This window comes from Chelonoidis abingdonii, chromosome 3 (assembly GCF_003597395.2).
Source record: "Chelonoidis abingdonii isolate Lonesome George chromosome 3, CheloAbing_2.0, whole genome shotgun sequence".
In the NCBI taxonomy this organism is placed as follows: Eukaryota; Metazoa; Chordata; order Testudines; family Testudinidae; genus Chelonoidis; species Chelonoidis abingdonii.
In genome coordinates, this window is record NC_133771.1 from 155,217,343 (window position 1) to 155,239,711 (window position 22,369).

The following is a 22,369-nucleotide window of genomic DNA, read 5'->3' on the forward strand; positions in this document are numbered from 1 at the left end:
GCTCACCGATGTTAGAACTCACCACTTGTCCTAACGGAGATGCAGTGGATAGCCACCCGTCCCATTCACTTTCTCCAATGAGCATCGTCGTAGCGTGGCAGCATTGGACTTTAGTTTGTCTGGACGAGTACTGCTCCATATTTACATACGATGATCGCCAGGCGCAACGATACCAGAGAAGCTTATTTCCCACCATGGGATTTTGGTACCTAAATGAACCCATGTGGGCCATATGCCAATGCTCAATACCGCATGTCTTGGCTAGCATATCTTCTCTCATGTCGCCTACCTTGGGAAGATTTTAGAGTACGGTTAGTGGTGTCGGTTAGTTATTCTTGTTTATCTTGTGCTGTAATTGAGTTTGTTCTTTCTGCTAAGTTGCGTATTTAGGGTTTGTTTTTTAGTGGGGGTTGGTTTGGATTGCGTGGTTGTAAGTTTTATTATTTTCTTACGGTGGCGGTTTTTAGTGGTGTGGTGGTTGGTCTGTTGTTACTTATGTAGTTTATTTCAGTTCTGGTTTTCTCCTCTTCTTCCGTAGAATCTCCTCTCTCTTTCTCTATAGTGGTATTATGTTGGGCTGTTCTAAGTGTTTCCTTACCTCTTCTTTTTTTTATCTCCATTCACTGCGGTAGATAGCTCATCTCCTATTTCTTAAATTTGGTAGGTGAGGTTATGTTGTTGAGTCTTTTTCATCTGTTGTTTTTTTGTTTGTTAGCTTGTATTGGTTGTTGGTATTCTGGTATAATTTTTAGTTTTGTTTTTTTTGGTTACTAGGGACTGGCGAGGTGTTTAGGGTCCCGTTTTTACGCCATAATCCTAGCCAGCCAATGGGATGTTGACAAATGTATGCTTGTTCAGAGTTAGCGAGAGTCTAGTTTGGAATAAAGAATAGGTAGGGATAAAATGGAAGAAAGAAAAGTCGGAACAAAACAAGGAAATCAGTATGAACAGGATTGAATAGAAATCTGGGTAAGACGGATAAGAAGAGGAAAAAAAGAGAAAAAAAAGGGATAAAAAATACGCTTATATTTTCGTGGATACTGTGACTTGACAACGGACTTCAATGGTATACTCTGTGAAGCAAACTTGGTGGAAACTGTGTATTGGTGGGTTACGTCTTTTACTTCTGGAGCGGACTTTCTGGGTTAGGTACGGACTTCTGTTTAATATTAGGGTTTTGGAACTGGTTTATGAGCAACGAGCTAAAATCAATTTCTACATCTATACTGACACTGTTGTAGTGTGTTTAGGTGTTAGCTCTACTGTATTTATAAATTGCAGAGATATAGATTAAACGTAATTTTGATTAGATTTATACCTGATTAAGCGATTAGTTAAAAAATTGCATATAGGAGTTCATAACTCGTTCAACAACTTAATCGCGCCCGCAAAGCCGCGATTTGGAAAGTGCAAGTACTATTGGATGCGTGGTGTTGTGTTAAAGTGACCCGTCGATAGTTTCAACAAGTTAGCGCCCGCCGAACTAGGAAGTAGAACTCCCCATTAAGGTGTGCTCGTCGGTTGAGTTAGTATTCCGCGTCATCTGTACTGATGTGGTTTTTCTGCTGATGGCATTCATACCCTCTGTATAGCAGTTCTGGATCTCCCCGCTCTATACAGGGGGGGGCTTTTGGTGCCCGTGAGGGGACACCAGGCTGGTGTGTGTGCTAAATTGGTGACGGCGATTACCTGTGTCAAGGGAGTTGGTAATGGCCCGATCGAATAGGGCTCAGGTCCCGCCCTGGAGTGGCTTCGAGAACAAATGGTGCGAAGCTGGTGGCACAGCTAACTGGATTGTTGCCGCTGCGACGCTTCCAGGTGGTGTTGAGAGGTTCACACTCTTCCACGCTGCCCGCCGTCCTTTTTTTCCGCGTCATAGTAGACGCCATCAGGCCACGTCAGCATCCTGCTGTCCCTGGAACTGTTAAACGGGACAAACCTGTAAGTCGTCTGGAATAAAAGGGCTTGGAAGAGAATAACATGAGTCAACTTTGGAGTTTCTAAGTGAAGGAATGGGAAACTGCTATTGAGGTAGTTAACAGCTCCCAGGCGCTCTTGGACCGTGAAGGCCCCTCCGACCCCATGATGCTTCCATCTTTATGGCCTGTGTGCGCCTTCAAGACCATAACCTGGTCTCCTGCTCTTGAAGGAACGGTCTCTGGTATGTTTATCGTACCAGGCCTTTTGCGTCTTCCTGAGTATCCTTTAGGTTTCTCTTCTGCAAGGGCTAAAGAATGTCGGAGGGTGTTTTGTAGGTTTGCTTACAAAGTCCAGAATGTTAGTTCCTGGAGAAGGTGTAAAACCCCTCCCATTGTTGCTTTCACCAACTGTAATGGCCTTAACTCGTGGCCATTACACAAGTTCAAAGGGTGAAAACCCTAAACTGGGATGTGGTACAGCCCTGTAAGCAAAGAGCAACTGCTGCAACACTAGGTCCCAGTCGTTGGAGTATTCATTTACGAATTTACGATCATGGCCCCCAAAGTTCCATTAACCTTTCGACCAGGCCCATTGGTTTGATGGTGGTACGGGTGGCAACCAAAGTGATTCACCCCATGAGTTTCCCACAGGTCTTTCATGGTGCCTGCCAGGAAATTAGATCTGAATCTGTAAGGATTATCGGCGGCCAACCTACCCTGGCGAAAATGTCCGTTAGGGGCCTGGCACACCGCTTTAGCTCTGGTGTTATCTAGAGCCACTGGCTTCTGGCCATCGGGTAGCAAAGTCCATGAAAGTCAGTACGTACTGCTTTCCCCTGGGTGTCTTTCTCGGAAAGACCCAGAATATCCACAGCTACTTGCTGAAATGGCGACCTCAATTTGGGGAGTGGCTGGAGAGGGGCCTTGACCAGATCTTGAGGCTTTCCCACTCTTTGGCACACCTCACAAGACTGGACATACTGGGCACTTCCTTGCCCATCCCTCCCAGTAGAAGGATTCCCCAACCTGTCTTTGGTTCTGTTCACCCAGCATGACCACTGGGATGATCATGGCTAAGCTTAAGAGCTTCCCCGTGTACTTAGTTGGACCACCAACCGTTTGTGCGGCTGCCATTCTTCCGTGGCGTCCACCAGAAAGAATTTCCTTGTATAAAGTCCTGGTCTATAACAAACCGGGATCGGTTAGAAGAGCTGAGAGGCGGTGGGTTGCTCCGTGCCGCCACCCAAGCTTTCTGAAGGCTGTCATCTGCTTCCTGCTCAGTCTGGAACTGTTCCCTTGAAGCTGGGGACACCAGTTCTTCCTCAGACTGGGGACTTGGGCTTGGTCCCTCTGGAAGTGATGTAGATGATGGGTTTTCTGTGTAGCTGGTGTACCGCTGTCCGCTGGTGCACCTGGTGGTATTTCAGGCTCTGCCTGAGCCTCTTCGGTATGGTTGTCTGTTGCTTCTGCCAGTTCAGGCTCGTTGGGTCCCTTCTGGCGTTGGGTTTGAAGGTGTGGTTGCACTTGCTTGTGCTGGTGCCTGGTTGCTGTTCCAGTTCCGGGTCTGGGATGGAGGTGCTGTGGCTGGTTCAGCCATTGACATGGGATCCGGGTCCACTACCTCAGTCTGGGTCTCTGGTAACACAGACAGGTTCTCTGTGGAGCGGCTCAGGAACAGGAATGGGTCTGGAAGCTTGCCTGCTTGGCTGCGTGTAACCATTCCCACTCTCTTGGACTGCTTCACTTGGTTGGCCAAGTCTTCCCCCAGTAGCATGGGGATGGATAATTGTCATAGACTGCAAAAGTCCACATTCCTGACCAGCCTTTGTACTGGACAGGCAGTTCAGCTGTAGGCAAGTCCACAGCTTGTGACATGAAGGTAAATGGTCACTTTGGCCTTGGTTGATGAGTTTGGGATCGACGAAGGATTGGTGGATAGCTGACACTTGTGCCCCCGTGTCTCTCCACGCGGTAACTTCTTTCCGCCCACTCTCAAATTTTCCTTCGCTCCAAGGGGATTTGAGAGGTATCTGGGCCTGGGATCTTTGGTTGCTGGGGTGCAATGACTTGCACCGGGTGGGTTATTCGGGCAGTTGGCCTTTGGGCAGTTGGCTTTAATATGTCCCGTTCATTACACTTATAGCATCTTCCAGATAACGGGTCACTGGGTTTGAAGTAAGTTACTGAAGACTGGGTGAGGTGGAAGGATAGGGTGTCTGTGGCTTTCCTTGGTTTGTAGGTGGGGTTTTGGGTTGCCCTCGGTTGTAGGGTTTATTGTCCCGGTTGCGCTCGGTTGTAGGGTTTATTGTCGGTGTGGCCCCTGGGGTTTTCACTCCCTTTACAGTAGCTTTCTTGCTTTCTGCCACCTCCATCCTCATTTGGCTCCAATCTCCCCCGCCTCGGTGAGAGTTTTGGGTTTTCCATCTAGGATGTACCGTGTTATGTCCTCAGAACACCATCCAAGAACTGCTCCATTTATGAGGTGGCGCAGTTCTTCAAGGTTTGAACCTGGGTTCCTGATATCCAGGCGTCACAATGCTTCCAACGTAGTAGGCGTGTTTGGGAAATGACCCCTCTGGTTTCCACTTTTGGTTTCTGAACCGCCGACGGGCGTGATCCGGGGTTATCCCATTCTGGATCTGGCCTTGGTTTGAAACAGTTTATAATCGTTCATTTGGTCCCTTGCATTTCAGCCGCCACGTCTGCCAAGGGTCCACTGATGTGTGACCTCAGCTCTAGCATGTACTGGTCTTCAGGGATGTTTACCCAAAGACAGACCTTTTCAAAATTTCTAAGAAGTCTCCGGGTCATCACCTGCCTTGTAGTTGGGAAATTTCCTGTGCGGGTGGACCAGCAACTGGCGCCGGGGGTAGGATTTGCTGGGTTCTGATGCTTAGCCTTTCTAAGATCCAGTTCATGGCTTTCTCTGTTTTCCTCTCTCACTTTCTTTTGTGTGTTTCCAATTCTTCGTCGGTGGTCTCTTCGTCTTGCTTGTTTCTTTGGAAGCTTCCTGTTGGGGCTGTTCTTCTGTTGTATTTGCTCTCTAGTTCGTTTTGTTGTTCTTTCCGTGATCTGCATTTTTGGCTTCTTGTTCTCTTCTGGAGTTGCTCCTGGGCCTTCTTGTTTTCGCCTTTAATTAGTTCCAGCTTCTGCTATGTTTATTTTCGTTGTCTATGGCTGTTGCGGGCTTTTCCTTTTTCAGCTCATCTTTGGAACTCATGGTTTCCTGTTTTCTTGTGTTGTTGGTGCCCTCTGGTGTTTGTTGCCTGAATTGCTGGCTTTCTGTCTCTTGAGATCTGCCTAGCAACTGGTTTCTTGCTACTGGCTTTTGATAGGCAATTAACCAAAAAAAAAAAGCACTGTATTTACCTGTGTGCGTTTGCTGGCTGGGATACTTAAGTCCCAATTGTTTAACAAAAGACTGTAATGGTTCTCTTAATGACTGTTCCTGCTAAAATGCAAGCTGCTAAAAGCAGGCAGAAAAAAAACCTTCTCTCTGGCTACTTTAAAACCAACCCCTTTCTCACTGCTAATCCCTAGCAGGAAAAAGAAAATATATATCTACTGGCTTCTGGATTCTATTTCCCACCACTGCTCACCATGTGGTAAACGTCTGTCCCAAATCTGGACTTAGCGTACAAAATCTGGGTGCTTACTGTGACCTCCCCCAGCTTATACCCAGCTTGGATCTGATATTGCTGCCACCAACCAGGTTTTTCAGGGTTCCTGCCCCTCGGGTCCCCCCAAATTCCTTTCCTGGGGGGACCCCCCTCCTCCCCAAGACCCAGACCCCTGGTCTCCTCTATCTCATCCCCCAGCTCCCCCCCTTTTTCCGTGGGTGAGCCTGGGCGATGCTATACTTAACTCCTTTGAATGCAAAACCAAGAGAGCTATTTACTCCCTCGAGCTATGCATCAAACCTAGTCACAGCTAACACACCAAGGAGATTCACCCCTCCCTTGTCTCGTAGCAGTAACTAGAGAAAAACCTTCAAACACAAGGAAACAGAGTTGATTCTTCTCTCTTTCCCCGTAGCCTGTTTCCCGCCCTGGGGACAACAGGAAAGTCACACAGAAGCATTAACAGTAATGCTTCTCTCCCCTCCCTGTCTCCAGGGAGACAGATACTTGGTCAGAAATTTCTATCCCTTTGCCTCACTAGGAAAAAAAACTCCCACAAGTTTTAAAAAGAAACTTTATATAAAAAAGAAGAAGAACTTACATATACAACTCTGCATTAAGAAATTCAATACAGGGAATATGGCTTATAAGAAAATAGGAATAAACAGTCTGATTTAAAGATAGCCCAATTAAACCAGTCAGCAAATCAACACCCATGTAAATACAATTAAAGCACATCCATCAATACCAGCCGATTACTTGTTTTTCCTTTGTACTTCACACTTTGATAGTAGCATATTTGAAAAGAAGATGAGTAGAAGAAAAGCTTGTTTCTCAACAGCCGAGGAAAACAAAAGACCCGAGGATTCCCAGTTCCCTCCCAGACTTTAAAAAAAATCCAGGTTCTCTGATTGGTCCTCTGGTCAGGTGTTTGGTTCCCCTTTGTTCACCCTTTACAGGTAAAAGAACATTAACCCTTACCTATCTACTTATGACAGGAGGGCTGCACTGCTCGTAGGCAGTCTAGGGCTGGGCTCACGAAGGGAACCAAATGGGCTACAGTCCCCTTCATGGCAGCAGTGCCCAAGGCTGCCCCTTCCCTGGCTCCTCTCTGTCTTTTTCTCTTGCCTCCTCGGGCCTTCCCCATATGGTGCCATTAAAGCTCTGGAGTTCTATGGTATTTGCTTTGGGGACTGGCCTTGTCCCTGTAGTAGGGCTCAGAGGCCCTTCATTTGGGCCACAGAGACTGTCAGCTGGTCTGAGCCCTGTACCCACTCTGCCCTGGAATTGCCACCTGCCATCCTCCAGGCACGGCCAGCAGCAGGAAACTGAGAATGCAGGAGCAGTGCTAAACACCCGCCCTGTAGCTAGCATGTCCAGGGAGTGGGATGTGTTCTGGAAGCCGATCTGCGTGAATGTGTGCCATAGGCCCTATATGGTTAATGGGGGGCTGCTGGGGGACTGTTTCTCTCCCACATTCCACGGGGCCTAGAGTGTGTGCTTGAGTGCAGGCTGCCCTGTGGGTCAGGTTGTGGGTCCAGAGTTTGCTCTGCATTGACTATCCCTTGTGCCTGCTGCTGTGGGTTGGGAGGGGGGCTGGGGTGTCTCTAGCTGTTCCTGCCTCCTCCACGCCCCACACCATGCTTCCCCCATTACTCCTCAGGCTGTTTGTTTGAATAAACTCTTGACAGCATGAGAGAACAGGGAGCCTGTCCGGTCTGAGCCAGCCGGCCTGGCCAAGCTAGAATCCCCTGCTGTCAGGAGCTGCCTCTCCGAACCTCCCTCCCGGCAGTGGGGTCACATCATCTGATTGCTCTCGCCCTTGGCCCCGAGCTGCCTCGCCAGGCCACATCCCCGCTGGCAGGAGATGGTTCCAAAACAGCTTTATGGAAATCGGATGTGGCTACGTATGGTTTGGCCTGGCTGATCCGCTGGATGCCCTCCTTTCCTGGGGTGGGGCCGCTCAGTCAACAGGACGTTGGTTTTGGGTGTGCCCACAAACACGCCGACTGGCCCGCCCCAATCCCGCAGCATACTTTGTGCCCATGACTGCCCCACCACCATGCCAGCCCAGCCCAATGTGCCCTGCAGGGTCCCGAGTTGAGGGGACAACGAAGGCTTGTGTCAGACGCAGGCAGTGAAACCTGGGTCAGAGACCTTAGGGTGACTCTGGAGAGGTCTGGGTGGAACCGAGAGAAGCAGCTGGGATGATCATAATGGTCCCTTCTGGCCTTAAAGTCTGAGTCATAGCATCGTCATGTCCATGGGGCATGTTGTCACACCCAGCTGGAGAAAGACAAAGATGGGGGTCCCACTCTGCGCTGAACCTACCAAAGGGAAGGGACTGAGCAGGGCAGGTTCCAGCCAGAACCGAAGTGTTCCCTTGGGAGGGCTCACACCTGCAGACTCAGCAGGCAGAAAAAGGGAGACTGACCAGAAACTGGCCAAGCCAGTGCCTCCGCCACTAGCTGGGGCAGGGGTCAGAGAACATGGGGCAGGGAGCTCAGGGAGCTGGTGAAAGCCGACTGGGAGTACGGGCATTTCCCATGGATGGCTGTCCCCTCAGGAGAGGCCGTTGGGCTGCATGCGTACAGGGCTTTCACAGCTGCCATCAGCCTGTTGTTTTCCATCTGTTAGTTATTGACTCTGCAGAACCCTGGCTCAGCATTCTGGCTCCTGCCGCCGCCCAGTGCTCCAGCAGCACGAGTCAGCGGGCTGGAAGAGTCCCAGCCCAGTCCTAGGGAATGGGCCTGAAGGGGTGGCAAGAGCCAGGGACTGTGTCCGAGTGACCTGCCTGCTGACCCCACTATTCTCCCTGGGACCTAAGCCAGCAGCTCCAGCGCAGGAGCTCTGTGACTCCAGTCCATCCCAGCCACATTCGCATTGCTCGGGGGTGCAGGCAGTGCAAAGGGCATTGCAGGGCAGAGAGAGGGAGCCTGTGTCACTCAGGAGCACCCCCTTTGAGTGGGTAGGCCCTGCACTGAGCTGTCTGGGTTAGAAGGGGGAGGGCCTAGAGTTGAGTAGGACAATGGGAAGCTCCCTCAACAGCCTCATTCTTACCCTTTACCAGTGTGGCTCTCCCTCCGCCTTTACCTCTTGCTGTCAGATAAACCTTAGTGCCCCCATGGATGCCCTGGGGAGATGCCTCACGCTTGCCTGCTTCCCTGGCACCCCGCGGGGAGATCCCTGCCCACTTCCTCAGCGCTCTGTGGCACACCACCCACTTATAGGTCTGTGTTTTTCTCTCTCTCCTAGCCCGGGAAAGACAGCCGGCTCCTGCCCTTCATGGTGGGTGCTCGCATAGTCTTCATCCCCCTCTTCATGCTGTGCAACGTGCAGCCCCGCAGCCACATGCCCATTTTCTTCCACCATGATGCCTGGTACATCATCTTCATCATCCTCTTCTCCATCTCCAATGGCTACCTGGCCAGCCTCTGCATGTGTTTCGGGCCTAAGTAAGTGTGACCGGGGGCAGGGGGAAGGGACCCAAGCGACCTCTTACCACACACCAGCCCATGCTGCTGCACTGGGCACTGGCTGATGGCAGTTCTACCACTGGGCACAGCCCCTTATCCTGGGGCTGCCTGAAGGGACTGGGGTTCCCCTGTCTAATGGGTGCTTTTCCAATTGCCTTGGTGCGGTGGGTTAAGGTCACTCTCCCCATGTTACAGAGGGAGAAATGGGGGGGGGATTTGCTCCAGGCCTTGCAAGTGTCCTGGCTCCCAGTCCTGTGCTTCAGCCACAAGTCTTCTTGTGCTCAGACTTGTGCCTCCTAAGAGAGGAGTAAAAGCGATGGGCCAGGGCTGATCCTGGGACATGGTGGGGAAGCTGCCCCCAGAGCTAAGCAGCCAAAGGCGACTGGCCCTGCAGAGCGCTCGGCCAGGGAAATGGCCTCGGCCCCAGCGCAGGGAGCTGCGGGGGTCAGCCGGGCGGCCTGCAGTCTCTCAAGGCAGGAGGGATGCTGGCGCCGGGAGCTGCAGGGTGGCACTTTGCCTGATACTTAGCAGCCCCACTCGTTTTACGAGTCCATAACTCAGAGCTGGGCGCTCATCCCAGCGGGGTGTGGGGATGGGATTACTGCTGCAGAGAAGCCCTGATGGAAGCAGTCAGCACCCTCCCTGCCCTTCGCTGTGGCTACCCCTTCGGCCCCCTTCCCTTCCAGAAGCAGGTGCCCTTCCTGCCCCCTTTCCCTCTCCCCATCACCAGTGTGTGTGATTATCAAGTGGCAGCCATGCCAGCACTTCTCCCTGCTCCTGGCCTGGCCGGCCTGGTTCCTAACCCCAGCCCCTGCTCCACATACAGCACGAGCTCGACCCCAGGCTCAGCTTCAATCCCGTGTGACTGTGTGTGACACCCTGGCCCAGTCCCCCCATTCCTCACACAGCCTGAAACAAATGTCTTCCTGGTTTGGGCACCACCCTCAGTGCAGACTTCTGCTCTTCCTCCCATGTTCCAGCAGAGGGAGCACGAGAGCACCACCGACTGATTGTGCCAGGCCTACATCCACTCTGCCAGTGCTTTTCCAAGGCCTAACAGCTGGGCAGTTCAGTGAACTCACTTCCCGAGTACATTCCCAGTGGAGCAAAAGGAGCCCAGGCCCTCCTGCCTGTCACCATCGGTGGCCTTTTGCAGGCTGCTCCCCCTTGCATGCCATCCTGTCCCCTCCTTCCCTACAGTGTCAGTACCCCAACCCTGGGAGGGTCTTGCAAACTGGACTAACTGTTCTCTGTCAGGCACTTGAGGCTTCTCTCGGGTGGTAGAACAGCTGGTCTCTAAAGGGGCCTGGCTCCCCTGGCCACTGGGCGGGGAGAAGAGCCTGTGTGTGCCTCAGGATCCCCCCCCAACCCCTCACTCAGACCCACAAGCACAGGTTAAAGCACAGATCTGGGAGTCAGGAGACCTGGGTTCTCAGCTCATCTCTGTTACAATGGGTGGGGTGTCCAGCAGAAATATCTTAACTGCTCTGTGCCTTGGTTTCCTGATCTGTGTGGGGAGCCCAGAGCTGGAACAACAGGGGGCAGGGGAAGGAGATGGGGGGCGGCAGCCCACCTGCTCTAGTTCCCACACTGTTCTGCTGAAGTGCACATTGAGGAGCCCTTTAGGTCCCTCTCAGCCCTTCTGCTGGGGGTGGCACAGGATCATTCCCCAAGGACAACTCCTAGTTCATTCCAGGTCCTCATTCCCTTTCCCCTTGGCGCTGAGAATGGAGGGGGAGATGTGGGGAGTCGCAGGGCACTGATTCCTGCAGGAGGGCTTAGGACAGGAGCCACCAAGGGTGGAGGCTGGTGCATAATTCTGATGGGCTGATGCTTCTCTTCTCCCCCAGGAAGGTGCTCACCCATGAAGCTGAGACGGCCGGAGCCATCATGGCCTTTTTCCTCTCACTGGGCCTGGCGCTGGGAGCTATGTTCTCCTTCCTCTTCCGGGTGGTGATCTAGCGGAGCGGCAGCATGGACACTGAGGCCGTGCTTCGTTCAGCTTCTCGTCCCCTGGCCAGCACATAGAGGCTACGGTGCTGGGGGGATATCTCCTGTGCACTGCTATGAACTCTCACTGCCTTAGCAGACCTTATGCCCTGGGACCTGGGGAGTGACCTCCCCCTGCCCTGAGGATGGCTTGGGGCTCCTATGGCGGGGCCACTTTGCCCTACCCCTGGCTTGTGTGATGGCTCCAGGACCTGTGTGCCATCATGTGCCCCCTGTACTGTGTGTGACCACTGGATCTCACACACACAGATCTCCCCCCTGCCTAGTATTGTGTGACTTCCTCCCCATGCACAGATGCCAGGATCCTGCCTCAAATTCATATCACACCCGCCAAGTCTGGGGTCCTTGGCTCAAAAGAGAAGAGAGTTCCTGGGGTCACTGCCCCCTTGGGGGCTGCTTGTGACTTGCTCTCCCCATCCTGGCCTCCTCTTGAGGTGGCCCTGGAGAGTTCACCTGTGTCCAGTTTCTCTCCCCCTGCCCCCAGCAAGGGAAATGAATTAACCCTCATGCCTGGCTGAGGGAAGGGGAGCCCTGCGAACTGCACCCCTACCCCCTCCGCCCTATATACGTGTGTGCTGCCCATCGCTATAGCTACTGAGCATCTAAGACACTTGTAGCTTTATTCCTCCCCCTCCCTCCTGAGAGCTAGGGAAGTGTCATGACCCCAGACTCCAGATGAGGAAGTGGGGCAGGGCTGGAGATAGAGCCCAGGTGTCTGGTGTACCAGATGCCTCAATTACTGGACCTCCTTCCTCTTCTGCCTTAGCCTTTCCTCTGCTCCTGACTTCCCTCCAGGTGCCATTCACCCCAGCTGCTTGCACTACCCCAGACTTTGATCTGCCTCCTGCGGCAGTCTCAGCCTTCCCCAGGAGGAGGTGCCGCAGGAGTGGAGCAGGCACGCTGGCAGTGGGGGGTGCCCAGACAGTGAGAAGGCCAATGCAGAACCGCACTGCCAGGAGCCACCCCATGCTCCGCGAGGCCTTGCCTGGCTGAGTGCCCCTGGCGTGGGCGGGGGCTTGGCCCGTTCGTCTCTGTAAATGTATCTGTACAGTTGCCATTTTCTATACAAAGAGTGAACATGCCTCCTCGTGTGTCTGCCAGTGACTCCCACACTGCCATGGGGGAAGGGGAGCGCAAGCATCCTGCAGTCCTCAGCCACAGGCGTCAGCCCCAGCAGAGCTGGGCCCCCAAGGCTGAGCAGGAGCAGGGGCTGGTATGGAGCCATTTTGGTGTCTCTGTCCTCAGCCCCTATTCAGTTCACTCCCACTCCCATTTCGAGGGGGGCTCCATGGGCAGTGAGGGGGCAGGGGGTCCCAACCATATCCCCGGCATGTGAACACGGGGCCAGTACTTTTGAGTGCTGAGACCAGGCTGGGGGGAGTGGGGGTCTAGGGCAGTACTGGCAGGCTGGGGAGATGGAGGTCTGAGCTGGTACTGGCAGGGGGTGCTGGGGTCTGATGCCCTGAGAGGTGCTGCGGGGGTGCTGGGCTAATCTGAGAATTGAATCCATTCTGCAAAACTTGCTCTGGCAGGTGCATTGGCTGAGCTGTTGCGCCACCTAGTGACCACAATAGTGAGCTGCAGTGTTCTGTCCTTTCTCAGCATCCCTGCACCTTTGCCTCTCCTGGAAGCAGTTTCCCCAGAAACATTCTCCCAGCTCCCGCTCCTAGGGACAGCGATGGTTCCTCTGAACACCAGGACTACCTGCCCCTGGCACAAACACACCTGCCAGCTTCACGCCAGCATAGCCTTCTGATGCCCCCCATCTACACCGCCTGTAACCCATGTCCAGGATCGCAACTCTCCCTGGCACCAAACTAGTTGTGCAGAACCTCCAGGGTTTGCTCTTTGATTCTCCCCTGAGGTATGTGTATGGCCAGTGAAGGTGCGATTGCAGCTTGTGGAGGCATACTCACGTGAGCTAGCACAACCAAACCTAGCAGTGAAGACACAGCCACACAGGTGCAGCTGTGGTTGCAGCTACCTGCTCTCCTTAGCCACGCTAAATTCAAACTGGCTGGGGCAGATGCCAAGCTGCAGTCACACCTCCTATTGCAGTGCAGACATAGCCTTGAGAATTTGTGTTACCTCAAGTTAATTGAGTGCTATTGTCCCAGCCTAGGGTGAGCCACAATTGTTTGTGTCCTGGACAAAACATTCCTGGAATGTCTAGCTTAGTACACACAGTTGTGTTCGGTACTGTGCATTCATTAGCAATGACCTCCAGTGACAGCAGGATCACAACCACTGATGTAGCTGCAGGCCAGGTCTGCACTCAGAAGTAATGTCGACCCAGCTATCTTCCTCAGGGGTGTGAAAAATCGAGTGTAGACAAGCCCGTACCCTGTACTGCAGGCATCTGAGTCTGTCCCCAAAACGTACATCACAACCATGGAGGAGATGAATGGCCCATGGGATGGTTGTGCCACTGATCTTTCCTCCCGTCAGATGAGTAACCCCTGGTGACACCGCCTCTGCCCCAGCTTCCTTCTAGCGAAGGCTCAAAAGTTACATCTCTTCAGCCCTGAAGACCACCCCCACTCACACCCCACCATACCTCAGCCCTGTGCTGGAGGGACCGCAGGTTTTGCAGCATACTCACTCCTTGGCCTTACTGTTGGGGAGGACGGGGACTGAGGAGAGGCTCATTACAATAGGGGTTTGTGAAGGCTGCTTTTGTCTGCCTAGTGTTGTACACACCCTGAACACATGATTCACAGGGGTCACCAACCAGCTGGACAATAGGAGTGACACACTCAACACTGACCTGAGCTGCTGTTCTTCCCACACAGCTCTGTCCGGGCCCCTCACCCTGCTGCCCCCCTGCTATCCCAGCCCAGGGCTCCCCTCACACAGCTCTGCCCATGCCCTTCACCTTGACCTGAAGCCCCCCTTCCTCCTGCTATCCCAGCCTTGGGCTCCCCTCACACAGGTCTGCACGTGCCCCTCACCCCTGACCTGCTGCCCCCCGCTATCCCAGTGCTGGGTTCCCCACACACAGCTCTGCCAGTGCCCCTCGCCCCTGACCTGCAGCCCCCACTGCTATCCCAGCTCTGGGCTCCCCACAGCTCTGTCCATGCCCCTCAAACCTGACTTATAGTCCATCTCCCTCTGCCCACACACTATTCCAGTGCTGGGGTCCCTGGAGGTCTGCATATCCCATATCTCTGGTTCAGCACAGAGCTCATGCCCATGGCCTCTGGAAAGTCAGGCAGAATCGTGAGCTCATCGGCCAGGTTTATAACAACAGTCACGTTATCCAGTCATTCTACCCATGGCTCTGAGCCCTAGAAGAGTTGCTGTCTCCCTAAGGCCAGAAAACAAGGGCCTTGTGTGTGAGAGGAGCCAGGGTGGGGGGACACACACCAGACATCCAACCCCAGGGCCCAGACATTCCCCTGTGTTTCCCTTCCGGCCCTGGCATCTCATTGCTACCCCTCCCCACCCACCTGTCCCAGGATTATTGACACTGTAACCATACATTCAGTCTGGAGATGGAACGGCTGAGCTGGCAGAGGAACCTCCCACGGGACAGGGTGTGTCCGGGGTGGAGATGGCATGGCAGGTTGTGTTGGGATCTCAGCAGGGGTTCAGATCAGTTCCACTCTCTGTGAGGAGGAGGCCAGAGGCCACATGCTCCTGTCCTACATGCCTGGGGGTGTTCATCCCAGACTAACGAGGTCACTTCCAGCTTAGGGCTCCCCCTGGACATGCTCATGAGAGGGGCAACTGGGGAGACCCCCAACAGTGGGGAACTCTGATTTCCTCATAGGGATTTGCTGTCTGATTCCAAAGGCTTTGGCCCAAATGAAGCTGACTGGTGCTCCAGTACTCCGTTGCCTGTTCAGGAAGCAGGGTCCAGACAGGGGCGGCTCCAAGCCCCAGCACGCCAAGCGTGTGCTTGGGCCGGCAAGCCATGGGGGGGCACTCTACCGGCGCCGCAAGGGCGGCAGGCAGGCTGCCCTCGGCGGCTTGCCTGCGGAGGGTCCGCTGGTCCCGCAGCTTCAGCGGACCTCCCGCAGGCACGTGCTTGTGTCGGCAAAATTCCTAGAGCTGCCCCTGGGTCCAGAGCAGCACCTGCCCAGCTGCAGACTGGAAACATGCAGGAAAAGCAGGAGAAGGCCATTGGGAGAGACCAGAAATGTGGTGCACGAGGTCCCCTCAGCTGACCCCTGTTCTCAGCTCTCCTTTGGGCTTCTAGAAAAGCCATCATCACCCCAATGGTGACATTTGCCTCAATCCAGGGGTGAGGCTGTCCGGTTCATCACGTCTGCAGGGTGCCCTCAGCCCTAATGGGAAGCACATCCTTCCTTCCCTCCCTAGAAGTCCTGGACCCCAGCTTCCCTGAGCTGCCTCCGATGGGATGGCCCTGGAATTGCTCCCAAGGGTCACAGGCCCAATACTTCTGGCAAGAGAGATTCTCCTTGTGGCTGGACCTTACAGGGCAGAAGGCTGTAAGTCCTGTCCCTACTGCCCAGCACGGGGTTTGACAGGTGCCACAGAGCAACCCCTGCCCAGGCATGGGGGCCATGGGTTTGTTACAGTGGAGGCTGCATTGTGACTGAAGTGGCTTCTCCCTGATGTGGCCCAGCCAGTGTGGATGGAACCCAAACTGGGTCACAACATCAATCCCTGCCTGGATTGATCATGGTTACCACCCCAACTGCAGTGGCCAGGCCCCACCAGGGAGGAATGTATTCCAGTCACATTGGAGATGCCTTTACTCAATTCACACTGTGAAGAGAGGCTGAGGCCTAGAGATCCCCAGGGCAACTACGTGGGTACCAGGTTCACAGTCCCTCCCTGTTACTTTTTCAAATATATGATTGTGGAACTCGGCGGCCGCTGTGCCCGATGACGTCCCGGTGCTCGGCTCCCCCCGCGCGCTGCACCTGCACCAGGATGTACTTGAACATGCTGTCCGGATCGATCTCCACCGTGGGCACCGGCTCTAGCTGCCCGGCCATGGCCAGTCCCTCCCTGTTGCAGGGCCATTTGTTGTGTTTCCACTGCCCCATGTATGCTGGGTCCCTGCTGGTAACACAGCAATGCAAATACCTGTCATACTGGTGACTGGGCACTCGGTGGTGCCATGGGGAGGGGTCCGGAGCTGCAGGCAATTCCATTCAATGAGACTTAATTGACATGACAAACTATTCAGGTGTTGCCAAAGGGTAGGTAGAGCCTGCGTCTGAGGGAGATCTGTGCACTGCCAGCCTCCGGAGTGAGGTGGAAGCTATGACCCAGAGACAACCCCTCCCACCCCATCTTGAGGCCCAAACTGGTTCACCACGAAGGACAGCAGATACTGGCTCAGGTAGCTGACAGACATCACCCTCCTTCTCTTGTTTGTTTTGGAAACAGGAGCTTAACATTAATGAGTGTTTGCAAACAAACCAAAAGCTGGAGCAAGGGAGGGAAAGAGACAAGCAAGTGTGGAAACAAACTGAGGTCTGGACAAATGGAGTGATGTGTCTAGTGGTTAGAGCTGGGGTGACTGGGAGTCAGGACTCCTGGGTTCCGTTCCAAAGTTTGCCTTTATCTAGCATGTTCTGTTGGAAGTGCTTTTTTTTTTTCACCAATAAACCAAGGTCATTAAATCAGGGCAACTCCCTAGCAGGGACATGCTTAAACCAATTTAAACCCACTCCAGGGTGTTGCACCAAGATGGAGATAATTAAATCAGTGCAAAACCTGTGCAGCCCAGGCCTTTCAGTGCTTTACAAACAGGGGCATTTTACAGAGGGGGACTCTGAAGTCTGGGGATGGGGAGGTCCCCCCAGGTCACACTGTGCCTAGGTGACAGAGCCAGGAGTCCTGTCCCTTGGCTCTAATCACTAGACCAGACTGTCCTCCCTTCTGAGATGTGGGCCTGCCTGGCTCCCTGCAGCAGGGAGCTGATCTCATCATGAGTTTGTAAAGCGCCAGCACATCTAGGAGGTGGGGTAAATCTGGGAGGGCATTGCCCCCACCCCATCTTGAGCCCCCCTCCCCCTGCAGCATCCCAGCACCTGGGGCCCATCCCCTTCCCCGAGCTGGCAGGAGGTTGGGGGGCTCAATAGGTGCCAAGAGGGTAGCCACAGCTCCCTCCCCCGTGGACATCTGGCTGCAGGGCAGCTTTGGAGGTTTGGGGGTAACTGGGAAGGGGAGTGGGCAGCAAGGGGGGACCCTCCCCAGCTCAGCTCCCCCTGCACCAGGGCGCCCCCTGTGGTGCTGCAGCGGCAGGCACGGGCTGCTGCGGCCATTGCGGCTTCCCGGGGGCGATGGCGAGCGGGGGGCGGGGGGAAGGCCTCGCATGGAAACTACTGGAAGAAAGTTGCAGCACAGCCCGGCCAAGACACCAGTGTCCCTCCGCCGCCTCTCACAGCAGCTCAGGAAATAGTCCCGCCCTCTCCTCCACTCAGGCACCCGGAGCGCCTGCGCCCCCCCACCCCGGGTGACACACACCGCGGTGACTGCGCCGAGCCCAGCCTGCGGCCGGAAGGGCGCCCAGCGAACCGCCGTGGAGGGAGCGGCGAGCGCGGGCAGGGGGCGCCTGGCAGGCGGGGTTGTCCGGGCCTCGGCTTACACCGACCCCCGCCCGCAGCTACCGCCCCCCGGGCTCCATGTGCGCCGCCGGCGGCGGCTGGGGCGCCCCCGGGGGCTCGCCCGGAGAAGGGGTCACGGGCAGCGGCAGCTCGCGGGGACCCGAGTTCCCGGGTCCTGCTCAGCTGGCTGCAGCCTCCCTCCCTCCAGTGCGAGGGCGCAGCAGCCCCAGGAAGGCCGCTTAGGGGGAAGCTGCCCCGGCCCGAGGGGGCCGGGAGGCCCCTGCGCCGGATCAGGGATCTCTGGCCCCCCCAAGCTTTCGGCAGCCCCCGCCCCGGCGCGCCACCCCGCAGAGCAGCCCCAGCGGGAGGCCCCGGGCTGTAACGATGCAGGTAGTGGCCTTCACCGCCGGCCTCTGCACATTTCCTGTTGAATTAAGAGAGAAACACGTGTGGGCCCCACACTGCGGGCTACAGTCGGGGATGCGATTGGGAGTCCCAGGGAGCATCTGTCCCCAGCAGGCAATACCCCGCCCAGAATTCAGCAGGGAGGAGGGACTGTCCCTCACCCAGGGGCAGCAGAGATGGATGGCGCTGTGCTGCAAAGCAACTTGCCACCTGAATGGGACAGGAATGAGAAAAGGACGCGGGGGTCCAGCCCTGAGCACATAGCCCCAACTGTGAATTTGAGGCCAAGCATATTGCAGCCCCATCCTGGTGGGTGTATTTACCCCTGACCGGCACTACTGGGTTCTGTGCTTCCTTTAGGTCTGAGCAGCTCCTAAATACTTTATCATGGTAATGAAGGGCCTAACTCTCCATCCTCCTCATTTACCCGGGGACAGTCTAGAAGTGAGTGTAAAATGCTCCCATTCTAACCTGGTGGTGGTTTTATACCTGCTTTTCCCTTGACCCACATGATTTTGAATTGAACTGGTAGTCTTGTTTTAGGAGGACCAGAACTGGAACATCATAGCAGCTGAGAGTTAAGAGTGGGGGATATCAGCAGAGTTGGGAGTGGGGAGCCCCAGGCTGGGACAGCAGGGAGGCTGTTGGTCAAGGGTGAGGGGCCCTGGCATAGCTGTGTATGGGGTGGGGAGCCCAGGGCTGGGATAGCAGGGGGGACTGCAAGTCAGGGGTGAGGGGCATTGACAGAGTTTGGGAGTGGGGGGCAGGGCTAGAATAGCAGGCTATTCTACAAACTGTTGGATTAAGCAGAGAGCATCAGAAAATCATTGTTCACCAAGGAGAAAAAGTTATTCCTGTTAAGTCCAAACACTGGTTCCAGAACCAAAAGTATATTTAAAATAAAATTAACACACAAAGCTAATGGCAGATGCTTGTGGGATTTTGGAGGCTTTGATAAAATGTGAGTGCTCCTGTTTTACAAACTAACCCTCCACCGTTGGGCTTTCTGTAATCCACTCCTATTGAGTGAAGCTGGGGGCTTGCCTTTGTTAGCAAACTTATCCCAGTTTGCTAACAAAGTTTGCTAGCAAACTGCTAACTCAGTTTTTATACCAATTTAACTGGGGGTACGTCTACACTTTAAACTGGGGATGTCATTTCTAGCTCAGGGCTGTACATGCACTAGCTTTGATGAAGCATGCTAAAAACAGAACTGCTGTCTGGGCATGGGCAGTGGGATGGGTTAGCCCCCCGAGTTAAGTACCAAATTCTGGACAAAATTGTACTGAGGGCAGCTACCTCGTCCTACCATCTGTGCCACTGGGTCTGTGCTTCTATTGTTAGAGCATTAGAGTGGTCAAAGCTAGCACACAAACGTCTATCTGAGCTGACCCCTCCAGAAGAAAATCCAGTGTAGTTAAATTGCTATAACCCTCTAGATACCCTTGTGAAGATACTATTTATTCCAATATCAACGTTTTACTGGTATAAAGATCTTTCTGCTGATTTAGTTACATTGGTGCAAAAATAGAGAGTAGACCAGCCCACAGTTCAACTAAAAATGATTTAGTCACTACAATACAAACCCCTAATGTAGATGCATTTAAACCAGTTTTGTCTGACATGGTAAATTATCAGATTATAGTGAACCAGGGCTCATCTATCCTTGAAACGCTACAGCGGGGTTCTTCCATCGGTATGGGAAATCCATGTCCCCAAGAGGTGGTAGCTAGGGCAACAGAAGAATTCTAGCCTTGTCTACGCTGGGGGTTAGGTTGGCTTAACTAAGTCGCTCAGGCAGATGGATTTTTCACCATCCTAAGCAATGTACCTGGATCAGCCTAATGTTTTAGTGTAGAACAGACCCCAGTTTGAGCATGGATTACAATGGTTTAAATACATCTACAAGAGGGGTTTGCCCTGGTGTAGCTACTTACACTGGTGCAAAAAGCCCATGTGTAGACCATCCCTAAGGCAGTGTCTAGGAACTGGGGTGCTGAGAGCAATAGGCATTTTGCAGAGTTTCTTTCCCCCATTTGAAATCTGCCCCCACCTTGCCTCAGCCCCTGCTGGATAATTGAACTGCTTCTTGCCAAGGGAGCAAGAAGATAATACCCACCTGATTTCCACACACAATTGTGAGCTTGGAAACCTACCATAAGGCCCTTCAGTGAAGCAGCCAAGGGCATTTGCACCCCAAGAAGGCTTGTTATGCTGCTTCTACTGTAATAACTATGTGCACACCAGCAGAGTTGCACTGATTTAACTCTGTTGGTTTCTAAATCAATACAATTACCGCAATGCAAAAACAGCGCAGAGACCTAAATACTACCCCTCAACACAAGCAGGTAGAGTTCCGGCTTCCACACCAAAATATGATGGGGCAATTTGATCTGTGGCGTAACTCTGTGCCTTTCTGTGCCCCATAGAACTCATCAAGTAATGAAACTCGTCCTGAGAGCTGCAAAGGGCAGGGGAGGGAGAGAACATGGGACGTTCTTCTAATGGGGTCCATCCAAACTCTTTGGGGACAATTGCTCCAGGATTTCACAGGTGCCAGGTGGGAGTCCATGGAGCAAGCTCAGTAGGCGCCTTCAAAGCTTCATAGATTTTTAAGGCCAGAAAGGACCACTGTGATCACCTCTTCTTACCTCCTTGGTAACACAGACCATAGAACTTCACCCACTGATTCCTGCAGCAAGCCCTTCACTTCTGGTTGAGCTAGAATGTATCTTCTAGACAGAGAGACAGACAGACAGACAGTCTACCTGTAAAGACCACAAATGATGGAGAATCCTCCACGTTCCTAGGTACTTTTTTTTCTCCCAATGGTTTATTACCCTCACTTCAAAATTTGCGCCTTATTTCTAGTCTGAATTTGACTTAATTGAGCTTCAGCTCCAACCAGTGGATCTTGTTATGACTTTTCCTGTGAGACTAAAGAGGCAGCTACTATCAGAAGTCTCTTCCCCTGTAGGTACTTGAATGTAGACTGTGATCAAGTTCTCTCACTATCAGGCATGCTTTCAAGACCTTGAATCATTCTTGTCGCTTTCTACTGAACGCTTTCCAATTTGTGAACATCCTTCTCCATTTACAATTACTCTTTGCAATCCATTAGTTAATCATTTTTTAATCCATTTAATATGGGTCATGTTGATTTTTGTATAGTGCTACATTTTTTTAATCAAAATGTCATGTGGGACTGAGGTCTTGTCTACATTACCACTTTACAGTGCTGAAACTGTCCCGCTCAGGAGTGTGAAAAAACACCCCCGCAAGCGATGCAAGTTTCAGTGCTGTACAGTGTAGACAGTGCACCAGTGCTGGGAGACCCTCCCCTCATGGGGGTGATTTTTTTACAGTGCTGGTGCCACGACTACACAGCCAAGTTAAAGCGCTGCCATGGTTGGTAATGAAGACGTACCCTACGTTAAATATGCCTTGTAGAAACCTGTTATCTCAACTCGGTTACCTTTGTCAACCAAACCTGCGATCTTATCAAATTATACCAAGTTTCTTTGACAAGATCTATTTTTCATAAAACCATGTTGTTTGGCATTGCTTACATTATCATCTTTTAGGTCTTTACTGACTGCATCCCATATCAGCCTTTCCATGTTTTGCCTAAGATTGATGTCAGGTTAACCAGTCTATAGCTTCCCCGCTCATTCAGTTTATCCTTCTTAAATGTTGGTAATCAACTTTTTTCAAGTCTTCTTGAAAGTTACAAGTAAGGGAGGTTGGGACCAGAGGTGGAAACAGAAGAGGGGATGCAGGGGTATGAGAAGAAGAGATGGTGGAAGGGAAACACAAGGGATGGTACTTGGAATGCAGTTGCTGAGGTGTTAAAGAGTTCCTAGGATTTTGAGTTACAAGGGAATTGGCTACTAGTGGGGACCCCAAGAACTGTGGGGGTGGGGGGGTACCAGGAAAAATCCTTGAGAGACTTGAGGCAGCAGGGGGATAGGGCAAAGGAATTCCTGGCTAGTGGGGTGAGTGGGGAATTGGGGTGTCAGGAGTTGGACTAGCAGGGGAATTTACAAGTAGTGGGGTGACAGGGTACCAGGGGATACCTCAGTAGTCGGGTGACAGGGTACCTGAGGAGATAAGGAGCTTCCCGGCTATTGAGGTGAGAGGAAGAACTGGGGCATACGCGCATGGCGAGGGAAAGGCTACAAACAGACAAAATACCCTCTCCGACCCTGCAAAGCCGGCCCGGCCCTTTTAAGGCGGAGGGAGACGGGGGCCGGGCCGGTATCAGCCCCTATATAGGGCGAGCGGAGGCGGCTCCCTTTTCTCTCTCTCCCGGCCGCGCCGCAGTCTGAGTACCGGGACCAAGCCTGCTCCTGCCCGATCTCCCGTTACCCGTCACGGTAAGGCCGGGCGGCCGGGCGGGCGGCCGGGCGGGC

At 53.3% G+C, this 22,369-nt stretch overlaps 3 protein-coding genes across 9 annotated transcripts in view; 2 read left to right on the plus strand and 1 right to left on the minus strand.

The window, feature by feature from the left end:
• The window catches only part of SLC29A1 (solute carrier family 29 member 1 (Augustine blood group)), a 68,863-nt gene extending 56,756 nt beyond the window's left edge, over positions 1–12,107 (plus strand). For all 7 annotated transcript variants that reach the window (XM_075064253.1, XM_075064256.1, XM_075064252.1 and 4 more), the window contains 2 exons: positions 8,795–8,994; positions 10,866–12,107. In XM_075064253.1, coding sequence (XP_074920354.1) covers positions 8,795–8,994; positions 10,866–10,977 — 312 coding nt within the window. In that variant the 3' untranslated portion in view covers positions 10,978–12,107. The remainder of the gene's footprint in view (positions 1–8,794; positions 8,995–10,865) is intronic.
• NFKBIE (NFKB inhibitor epsilon) overlaps positions 1–22,369 on the minus strand; it is a 216,876-nt gene that overhangs the window by 148,785 nt on the left and 45,722 nt on the right. The window lies entirely within an intron of this gene.
• HSP90AB1 (heat shock protein 90 alpha family class B member 1) overlaps positions 22,253–22,369 on the plus strand; it is a 9,132-nt gene continuing 9,015 nt past the window's right edge. The window contains exon 1 of the mRNA XM_032770732.2: positions 22,253–22,333. The gene's annotated coding sequence lies outside the window, so the exon portion shown is untranslated. The remainder of the gene's footprint in view (positions 22,334–22,369) is intronic.